Genomic DNA, 11,358 nt, shown 5'->3' on the forward strand with positions numbered 1-11,358 from the left:
TTGCACGAGTTAAAATGTGCCAGGCGTCCTTTTGACGTTGTTTTGCCCACCTTCTATTAGAGATTATGATTTTGTCTGGAGCCGCTCCGGAAAAGCCGTATCTTAACATGTTAATCATTACTCAATAATCGGGCACGTTTTTGAGTTATAAGTGCTTAAAGGGAAAATTAAGGCTGTTTTTAACAGGCTATACTGTCGCTATGATAGCAAGTGACGTCATGAAAATGATCACAACTTTTTCAGGAATGATTGGAAACTTGTTTGATATTAATATTGTAGCAGCAACTGATAAAGATTTGTAGTACCGACCCATCAAAGTTTTAGAGCTGGAAAGTGCTGGAGACCGTTGTGTGCCTCCTAAAAACCCGTGTCTGTTAAAAAAACGTCTTTCTGAAACTCGCGCTCTTGGAACCCGTGCCTGTCTAGAAAACGTGTCTGTCTGGGGGTCTAGAAAACAAAGAACACACCCAAAACATACCAGGAGCACCTCAGATCAACACCGGAACAATGACAATATCCACATGCAAATCTTAAAATACTATGTAAAAATAAATTGAAATTTAAAAATTATTAAATTAACAAAAATTAAGATACATTTATATTAAGAATCCATAAAATTGCGTTCTTTGTCTTTTATGCACACCAGTGAATCGTGGAAAAGATATCATGCAACTATCGACATAACTATCGTCTCGTATCCGTTACTTCTCATCCCTTTTGCACTAGTAGTTGGAAATAGTGAGCTATTAAAACATTACGCCTCCTTATGTTGCTTTGATACAGGTCAATATTGACGTTCTTCAATCATGTCAGCTGGCGTTGCCGTAACAACGATGCTCTCAATGCTAGCCACTGTAGTTATCGTGGGAAACACTCTAATATGTTTGATAATAAAGAGAAATCGAGATATGAGGTATACCAAAACCGAATGAAGTAACAATTTTATGGTATCTCCAGAGGTTAATAACGTTTGCACTGGATCTTTGTTGTAACTTCGGAAAAGCTTTTATTCAAGTCCCCTTAGTTTGACCTTATGTAACGTTATTGAAGCTTCTTGCTGCTATTTTTCCTTATCAATAACCTGCTTCTCAATTGAAATTAATAGCAATTCTCCTGAAATAGTGGAAGGCGTAGTGGCCTTATGATTAGCGGACTGGACTCCTGAACGAATGTTCCGGGCTCAAGCCAAACCCTGGGCAATTGCGTCGCTTTCTAAGGCAGCTCTCTGCCCAGGTGAACAAATGGGTTGTGGCGAATTATTTAATGCTGGGGATAGCCCTGCGATGGACTAGCATCACATCCATGGGGAGGAGAAAAACTGCTTGTATTAACACTTAACGCTTCGAAAAGCAGGATAAGCTCCGGGAACTCAAACTTTTCATACCTACCGCTTGAGTATCATAAATTGTCAGCTTTTCCATTTTAATTCTCAGGGATATATCATATAACGACGTTTCTTTCACATGCAGTGCACATACATAACATAACCGTGAGCCTTCCTTTTTCTGATATTTTATCTGTATTTATCAAACGCTTTTCAATTCCACAGGACTCCCATCAATTATCTACTCGTGAGCCTGGCTGCGGCGGATATCATTTTCAAGATGTTTATCATCCCAAAATCTTTCAAGTTCATTCTTACCCAGCCTGACGGCGTGACCGGTACAATTTTATGCAAATTCGTGACAGATGGAAACGTCGCTTGGGTTGGAGGACATTCCTCGATTATCACTTTGGTTGTTATCGCCATTGAACGATATTATGCAGTAATGTATCCTTTTGGTAACAAATGGAAACTTACCAAGCGTAAACTGAAGGTATGTTGCTGGCACAATTTAAAGTTATTGGTAAATAGAACGTTTATTGAATTCCGTACTAATCAAAAACATCATAGAAAGTCGCTTCCCATTGGTGCATGCTGACGTCACTAGTATATTTTCTTGTCGTGAAAACCGGGTTTCGTAGCAATTCGTTCGTTGAGGACCTTGTATACATTACCTTGGCCAAGTTTGTTCGCATTTATAAATTCGTATGTAAGTTATAGGCATCTAAAACAACTGCAGAATTAATCTGACAATCATGGATATATTTGGTTTATATAGTACATGTCGAATACTAGTCAGTACCTCCGCTCCTACATTAATTGTTGAAAAACTGAAATTGTCGGACAACCAAAATTGGTCTTTTTTGGAACCGAATTCTCATGAATCAATATCATTGACGAGCTTTACAAATTTACAATTTCATTCAGGTGATTATTCCCGGTTGTTGGCTCTTTGCCGTAATACTCAATATCCCTGAATTCCTTTTCACGGACATTGAGAAGAAGAAAAACCTCAACTTATGCGTGAAAACCTGGCTAGAGGAGTGGATGGGCAAAGCTGATAGTTGGGTACTATTAGTTTTACAGACAATTCTTCCCTTGTCACTGATGGCTGTGTTGTACTCCAGAGTCGTGTACACTTTGTGGTTCAAAGGTAATGATGAAAATCAACTCAACTCACGACAGAGGGTAAGTGTGTAGCCGGAGGAAATCATTTCCAATAATTTCTGTCCCTTCTCGTCACGTGCATCTGGTTTTTTTTTAATGCCTATGAGAAAGTTTGCAGACGTGCAAACTAGTAACAACTCAAAAGAAAATGATGCGTAAAATCGCGCGAAAAATCTACATTGTAGAAGTTTTGTAATCTGACTTAGGGTTATTTCCTATTATTGCATTGCGCATCCTTACTGCGCAGAATTTTACACGTAATTAGCGCGCGCATATTAACAAAATGGCCGCTTTTTTCTATGCGGCTTGGCTCGCAAGAGAGATAAATCATCGTTTTCTCATAAACGAGTACGGTGAGCTATCATTTTTTCTCTTAGTTTGAGAAAAGCGATCAAATTATTTCTACAAAATATATATATTAAAGAAATTATGTGGTATTATACAAGGTCTTCCTGCTCCTAAACGAATATGGTGATTCCCTTTTTTATTTCAAAATTTAAGTTCCCTTAAGGTAAAGTTTAGTTGGAAATCTATGAGCAGTTCTATTTAACGTGAATTACCTTAAACTCCATAATATAAAAGTTTCTCCACTTCACTGAGAAAGTGAAGAATATTGCAAGTTTTAAAAAACGCAATTAAAAATGATTGGTCATTTCATTAGTTTGGAAGATAATTTCAAAAAAATTGACTTTTAAAGTGCTTTAGTTACCATCAACACTTAAAATTTTATAAACAGTTTTAAAGTTCAGTTCAAATAGAGCCTCATTGGGATAATCGTAATATTTACCCGTGGTAAGAACAATAAATTTGTAAATTTTCACAGCTGCATATACACAATATGAACCGAAATACGATTTATTAATCAGACTTTGCATCTCTCTATACACAGGGTATCATGAGGGTGCGAAAGCGTGTTACCTTAATGGTCCTAGCAGTCACTGCCATATTTGGAATATGTTGGGGAGCAGAGTCAGTTGAATACGTCCTAAGGCAATATCCTTCCCTTAACATAAGTCCAGTCGTAATCGCTATTGTTGACACAATGGTTTTGTTTAATGCTGCTGTCAACCCGTTTTTGTACGCTTTGTTGAACCAGCAATTCCGGGAGAAGATGAAGGAAATGATATGCTGCATTGATTCCTTAGCACACACAGTTCAACCTATGTCGCAAACTCAGGACATAGAGCTTGCTGACAACACCACCCACCCAACCCAAGCAGCAGGACCGAGCTCCACAGAGTGAAGTGCTCATTTCAATAATAGTGTTAATAAATCAATGTCTATAATATATAACTTACTATTATTATAAAGTCAAGAGTGTTTTACTGAATAATAGACTACTGTTAGAATTTATACGAAATTACATCCTGGACCGTAATGGCGTATTTTTCATATTCTCGCCACTGAAGATATCGTTGTCGTCATTTCGCGCCATTGCACGGCAACCCAACGTTGCCAAATGGCGTGTGATAGGGAAGTTAAGTTCACTAAAGTCAAAACAAAATCGTTCACTACGTAGCAGGGAAATAGAAACATGCAAAACGAAACTTCGCATACTCAAAACAATCTAAGGCGTTTCTTGCAAAGTAGACCAAACGAGAGATATTTAAGAAATTCCTGCGGCCAAAGTGCAAGAGTTAACATATCTAAAGTTTGCGTTTTCGACACTAAATTGTGTCTTCATAATAATTGAAAAGAACATTACACGTTTTCTTAAAGAAATGAATTTTATGTTCTCGTGTTAGAAACGACATCTCACTCGTTCGCTTCGCTCGCTTGTAGATTACTATACAAAATGAGTCACGACCTTGTAGATATAAATGTTGACTCCTATCTTAGTAGACATAACGAATCCAGAACTCGCGGCAGCCAAAATTTCAAATATACACAATATAGAGCGACGAAAAACGCGTATTTTTACTCGTATTTTCCGAGGACCATAAGAGAGTGGAACGCACTCCCTGCGGCGATTGTTGAGTCTGACTCTCTTACGTGTTTCCAGTCTGGACTGCGCGATTGCCTAGGTAGCGATTAGAAAGTATGTGCGGCGTGTTTGCTCATTCATTTTTATTTATTTAGTTGTTTACCCATATAATTTTTTTAGAATTTTTAGAATTTTTTATTTTTTACATTTAGAATTTTTCAGTTTTAATATATGTACATATTGTATTTTACTTATTTTTAGACGTTGGTGTGATATCCGAAAGGACTTTTTACCGACTTAATAAAATGTAGATGTAGATATAGTTTTGCCACTTAAAATTCATATCTTCTCTTTTTTTTTTTTTGAAGAGAATTAAACTTTACAATATTAATTATTAAAAAAGAAAACGAACAAAAAAAAATACAATATTGATAATACAAAGAAAAATTACACAATCGCACTACATATAAGTACAAGTACAAAGTTTGTTTACAACAGAATGTTTTGAATACAATTTTTAGCGGAAACAAGGGGGAAAAAGGAAGAAAGTAGGAAAAAAGGCGGGTGGCACATTCTAGGTGGAAACATTTTGAGGCGGTAGAGCGCATAATGTTGTCCATTTTGATCTAAATTTCGACAAGGTGTTGTTTTTAAAAGCGATTCTGCTTTCACATAGGATTTTGTTTTTGAGAACGAGATAAAAAATTTTAAAGCTTGGGAGGCTGTTATCCAACCAAGCTTGGAAGATGTGATATTTTCCGATGATTAGAACATGGTTTAAGGCGTAAAACTTAGTACAGTCTGGTTTATAGCCATACAGAATATCTATCACGTTTAAAGAACAATTCTCCGATCGTTTCTTGTTCTACCAAATAAATTTCACGCCAAAAATTTTGCGTAATGGGGCATTCATACAAAAGATGAGCTAAAGTTTCGTCGGGAAAATTGCAGCCCTCGCAGCGAGGTGACGTTTTCAGTCCCATTTTAAAAAGACGTTTGTTTGTGGGAAGGATGCCATGAATGATTTTATATTGGAAACATCTTAGTTTGTTTTCTACTGTGACTTTAAAAGGCAATTGGTAGATAGTTTTCGGGGATAAGTTTTTTCCGACTAGTTCTAGTTCTATATTTGGGGTTTTAAGAGCTTTCAAAACAAAAAGTTCGCGAGCGATTTTGGCAGGGACATTAGAGGGTGTTAGGTTATCTCTGACAGCCTTATTGGAGGGTATTTGCTGAGTATTTAAAAGGGAGTTTTTCCACCCACTAGGGATTGCAGAGAGGAGGCCGAAATATTTTAAAAAATTCACTTTTAGACCATATTTCTTTTGAAATTCGGCTCTGGAGAAGAACCTACCATCTTCCAGAAGGTCGCGTATTTTAATCACACCCTTTTGATACCATGTCAGAAAAAAGATCGGTTTTCCATCTATTCTAATAAATCGGTTGTTCAAAATGATTTCATTCCCGTATTCATCAGCAGATGAGGGGTCTGTAGAGTGTATCTCCTGCCAGGCCGAAAGTATTTCTTTGTAGAAGGAGGGTAATTCTTAAGGCAGATTTAAGTCATGTATATCAAAGTTACATTCAAAAAGGAATGTGCCACCGAGGTGGGTTGTGGCCAAGGAGAAGGCAGCGCACCATTTAAATAAAATAAATAAATAAATAAATATGTGTTTATAGTGGTCATGCACTTAGCTTCATATCTCAAAGAGATAGCTAGCCATTTATTATCTCCAGCTTCACATAATCGCTTTGCCCACGCAGCCTTAAGAGATTTGCCCATCATAACAAAGTCAACCATGTTAAGACCACCTTTATCAAGAGGACCAATAAGAGTGTGCCGTTTAATTTTATCCGGCTTCATTTTCCATACGAACCTGAAGCAAATATCGTTGACTTGTTTACATATGTTGGATGAAACTGAGAGAACAGATGTGTTGTAGACTAGTTTGGAGATGGCGAGAGTCTTGACAATGCATATCCTTCCTAAAAGAGTTAGATTTCTCGCTGACCACCGGTTTAAAGTCTTTTTTCAGTGATACAATTTTTTCTTCGAAATTGATTCTGCAGCTAACAGCCGGGTCATAAGCGAAAGCAACACCGAGAGCAATTACGTATTTCTCTGGCCACGAGATATTAAAGGGGGGTCGCTTGCCCTTGTTTTGTTTAAGGCTGCCAAGCCACATTCCTTCTGTTTTAGAAATGTTTATTTTAAGACCTGAACACCCTCCAAATTCACTTAGGAGGTTAAATAAGTGGTCCGCAGAAGAGTCGTTAAGTATGAAGGCTGTGATGTCATCAGCATACAGAGTTAGTTTTATTTCAGTGTCATTAAGTTTCAGGCCACATATGTTATTATTCTGCCTGATGGATTGGGCCAGCGTTTCAACAGCCAAGACAAATAGCAGCCCTGATAAGGGACACCCTTGCCTGACTCCTCTATGAAGAGAAAAGAAATTCGATGCAAAACCATTATTAAGTACGCAGCTGGAGATGTTAGAATAAAAGACGTGAATCCAGTTCTGGAACATTGGCCAAAGTTCATAGCGTCAATAGCCTCGAATAAGAACTTCCATTCGAGGGAATCAAAAGCTTTTTCGAAATCTATAAATAGAAGCATGCCGGGCAAATTTCGTTTCACGTACACATCGATAACATCGGAGATTAAGCGGATATTTTCTCCAATAAAGCGATTTTTTACGTATCCAGTTTGATCGCTATTTATTAAAGTCGGAAGAACTTTCTCTAGTCGATTTGCAATGCAGTTGGTTGCAATTTTGTAATCTGTATTTAACAAAGAAATTGGTCGCCAGTTTTTCAGAAGAAAATTATCTTTGTTTTTCTTTGGTATAAGCGAGATCACGCCTCTTCTTTGTGAGATTGACATTTCGCCTTTTTGGTAGGCATCATTATAGCAGTCAATTAAAGGGCCCACAACATCATTCCAGAAACATAAATAAAATTCTGCTGTGAGGCCGTCGGAACCGGGGGTTTTATTTTTTTGCAAAAGTTTTGAGAATAGACAGACATTCATCGGCAGTAATAAGACCTTCGCAGATGTTTTGCTGTTTGGCATTTAGTTTGGGTACCATTTCAGGGTTTAGGAAGCGTTTGCTAGGTTCATTAAATGTGCTAACTTCAGGCAATTGTGAAGTGTACAGCGTTTTGAAAAAATGTTCCATCTCCAATAGAATTTTGTTTGGTTCCACTAGGTACTCATTTTCATCTTTTTTCAATTTAGCAATGTGTTTCCTATTGTGAGAGCGCTTTTCCAAATTGACGAAGTACTTGTTATTCCTTTCACCGTGCTCGTACCACCTTACTCTGCTCCTAATTATAGCACCTTTTGTTTTGCGTTCAGATAAGTTTTTCAGTTCCAATTTAACGCTTCTCGCTTCAGTTGTTAAATTCATATCGTTGGGGTTTTTACCGAGAAGAACATTCAGTTCGTTTAATTTTCGAAGTAGGTCCATTTCTTTGGTCTTTCTGTTTTTGCTAAGGCGTTTTGCAAATCGTATACAGAAATCCCTGATTTCCATTTTAATCATTTCCCAATAAAGTCTTTTGTCATCAGTGTAACTATGCTTTTCTTTTGCGTGAATTAGAAAGAATTTCAGGTTTAAGACAAATTCTTCATTTTCAAGGAGGGAATTGTTGAATTTCCAAAATCCTGGACCAAGTTTTTCTGTGGATTTTCGTACTGAATTTCGACATAGATTGGGGAATGATCGGAATCATGATATGCTTTAACCTCCGTTTTGCATGTGCGCGGCACTAGGTGTTTAGACACAAGCCAGTAATCTAGGCGGCATTGTATTTTGCCAGAACTGTTGCTCCACGTGAAACGTTGGGAGGAGGGATGATGAAATCGCCAAATGTCAACGAGACCCAAAGTGTTGCGAAGGTCGTTTATGCTGTCAATAACGCTTCTTCGGTTGTTTGTATCTTTTCCTCCCGTCTGATCAACACTTTCAAGCGGGCAGCATGAGCTATAGGATAAGTGGAGTTTTTTAAGTTAAAAGCTAATATCTTACCACTAAAGTCTTTTCTTTACTACTCTGTTTACTTCTTTCGTTGTTCGATCACAATTTATGGGTAACCAGGCTTTTATTCAACCGAGAAGACCTGGATGCTAAACTAATTTGCATTTGGAGTGCCCCTAGCCACTCCCCGAAAAAAAGCACCATTTCATACCTTTGGGGGTAGGTGTACCTACATGTGGACAGCTAAGCTAATTTGCATTTGGGACTATGTGTATAATACTATGGGTAGGAAGATAATCCCTTCTTTCGTGTGAAGCTCGTAAGATCCAAAGGTGGCCATTTTCCTTATAAGGAATGTAAAGGTGGCCCACCTGGGGGATATACAAAGGAAACCAGTCATTCACACAGGGAGTGGGATGAGGTGAACATGGATTTATCCGAAGTCGTTGGAGTCTTGTTTAATTAAATGGTTGAATTTTGCGACTATGAATTGGAGTTAAGAACTATTAACATCACCTTTGAAACAAATTGAAATAATACGGGCTCGCCCGCTCTTACTACTTTTCTTTATTTTACTTTCATAATCTGACGTTCTAATGTTAAGAGAAGTAGTGAGTGGAGAAAATAAAGTTTTACCGGCTACATTCCAGAAACAGTAGTGGATTCTCCGACGATAATAAATTGCACGCCGCGTGTAAATAATTGTATTATATTTACGAGTCGAAAACGTTAAACAAAGAAGCGCTCTTACAAGCTTAAATTCGTCAAAAAACCTGCATAAAAACTAACTCACCCTTTGCGGAAATTTTTCTTATTTATTTTATTTCAAAAACTCAGTCGTAAAAGCCGATTTTTCGAAGCTTAAATATTCACAACAACAATTAGTGAATAAATTTGAATATTCATATTTGTAAGTTGTGACCACACAAACACACGCATAGAGTTCAACGCCTGTGTTTTCCCGTTCATGCTGCACCGGTAAAAAGTCACTCGTTGCTTGTTTAGGCAATTTAAGACAACTCCAGCTTACTCCATAGCAAAAGCCTTCAAAAATAACGACAACGACCACAAAACTATCCGAAATTTACATTTTTTTTCCACCGTTGAGTTGCGAACACCTCCAAAATAAACCAAAATTCATTTCCGGTTGCCAAACCTTTCTTCGTCCATGTGGGGAAAGGCTCAAGTTTGTCGCCTTTTTCATACCTCACTAGGGGATTGAGAGTGCTCGTTGATCTTACGAGCTCAACACGAAATTAAAAAACAATACCCATTGTTTGTTCGGTTTAGTGATTGGCCAAAAACCAAAATCTCCTAGCAACAGTAAAAGTTTTTCCTACCCAGTGTTTTTATTATTCGCCGTAACACCAAATGCAAATTAGTTTAGCATCCAGGTCTTCTCGGTTGAATAAAAGCCTGGTTACCCATGTGTTGCGATCCAACAACCAAAGTAGTAAACAGAGTAGTAAAGAAAAGACTTTAGTGGTAGGATATTGGCTTTTAATTTAGAAAAAACTCCACTTATCCTATAGCTTATGCGGGCAGTTGAAATCGCCACCAAGGATGATATTGTCGTTAGAGTAGGGTCGCAATTTGTTAGGCAATTCATTGAAAAAAGTTTTTTGGAGACTTGGATCATTTGGAGCGTAAATGTTGACAAAACAAAATCCTTCATCTTGTAGCGAAGCCCGAACGAGAAGAAACCTCCCTTTTTTGTCTCGGATAATGTCAGGGTTTTCAATTTTGAAAGTCGGTTTGATTAACAACATCACGCCTCTGCTGTGTTTTGAACCATGGGAGTAGAAAACGTCACCACCCCATTCCGCGCGCCATATGTTTTCAATTTTGTCGTCGCTATAGGTTTCTTGTAAGAAAATTACGTCATATTTACCGTTATAGAGCCAAACGAAATAAATTTCTTCGTTTGATCGACCTATTTATACCTCTGATGTTCAGAGAAATACATTTAAGATTCATGTTTGCTTAAAAACATAAATTACTGGGCAACAAATGCGCACCGCTCAAAAGGGATATTTCCCAAGAGATGTGCCCGACTACAACTATTTAAAAACGAAAATAATATCTTCCCGCCATCATTTATTATCCTCTATCTGTACTTGTCTGCTTAGCATCTGTTTGTATTATTCTCCTGTCATTACATGTTATCGTCAATTGATGCTTACCGCAAAGGCGGAGGCTCCAGGGGAAGCTGTAGCCCTTCCAAACAAAACATAAAATGGACTTTTAAACTATTTGTGCTGTTTGCAACACATTTTCACAAAATAGCAACAATAATAAGTAAATGGGGTCGATGAGTACCTTAAAAACCTTGTTCGAAAATTGACGTGATTGACCATCTTGGAAGAGAGATTTAATAGAGAGGGAAACCGTGTTAGAGAATTGGGGGAAGGCCTTTACGGAATCCTCATGCAGATGATTCAAGGTCACTCATTCTCAAAGGGAGTGACAGCGAGTGACCTCGGACAGTCTAAGTGGACTGAACTTGAACCACGCCTTTCATTCCAGGACATTATTGTGCATGTCTCACCCACAAAACCATTGCTTGTACATTTTGGGCATTGCATCGTCCACAGCACAGCATTGGTGAAATGATATAGAGCTAATCTACAAGTCTGTATTGCACGTGTTTGTTTTCCCTCCCATGAGACCTTTTTATGCAGTTTTTCTTCTACGTTTTCTGCTACTGTTAGAGGCTTTGTGTTTGAAAATTTTTTCCAAAATTCAGTGATGTTGAAAATACCCTTGTTTCCACACATCTGAAGGACAAAAGAAGGCCCAAAATCGTGTTTGCCTTGTCGTGCTGCTGCGTGCAGCAGCTCTTAGTCTCAAGACATATTACCCTCTTTTCACACCAATTTAAGCTTGAAGAGATGATCTGACAATGCAACTGTATGCGTAGGCCACAGAAAAGAAACGTGTTATGAGTCACATGAATGTAA

The 11,358-nt window shown here is 37.9% G+C and overlaps 2 protein-coding genes across 2 annotated transcripts in view; both read left to right on the forward strand.

Annotated features, from left to right (window-relative positions):
* Positions 1-11,358, forward strand: part of LOC144634050 (pyroglutamylated RF-amide peptide receptor-like) — a 50,637-nt gene that overhangs the window by 8,338 nt on the left and 30,941 nt on the right. The gene's annotated exons all lie outside the window — the stretch shown is intronic.
* On the forward strand, positions 807-3,734 carry LOC144632212 (pyroglutamylated RF-amide peptide receptor-like). The gene is made up of 4 exons (XM_078490806.1): positions 807-913; positions 1,550-1,817; positions 2,252-2,512; positions 3,381-3,734. Exons 1-4 carry the CDS (start codon positions 807-809, stop codon positions 3,732-3,734), a joined length of 990 nt encoding a protein of 329 aa, XP_078346932.1.

Source organism: Oculina patagonica, chromosome 12 (genome assembly GCF_052425735.1).
Source record: "Oculina patagonica isolate OP01 chromosome 12, crgOcupat, whole genome shotgun sequence".
Classification (NCBI taxonomy): Eukaryota; Metazoa; Cnidaria; class Anthozoa; order Scleractinia; family Oculinidae; genus Oculina; species Oculina patagonica.

Coding starts and splice junctions, on each gene's coding strand:
- LOC144632212 (XM_078490806.1), top strand. CDS start 807: ATGTCAGCTGGCGTTGCCGTAACAACGATGCTCTCAATGCTAGCCACT. Junction 1,818..2,251: donor TTACCAAGCGTAAACTGAAG/GTATGTTGCTGG, acceptor AATTTCATTCAG/GTGATTATTCCCGGTTGTTG. Junction 2,513..3,380: donor AACTCAACTCACGACAGAGG/GTAAGTGTGTAG, acceptor CTCTATACACAG/GGTATCATGAGGGTGCGAAA.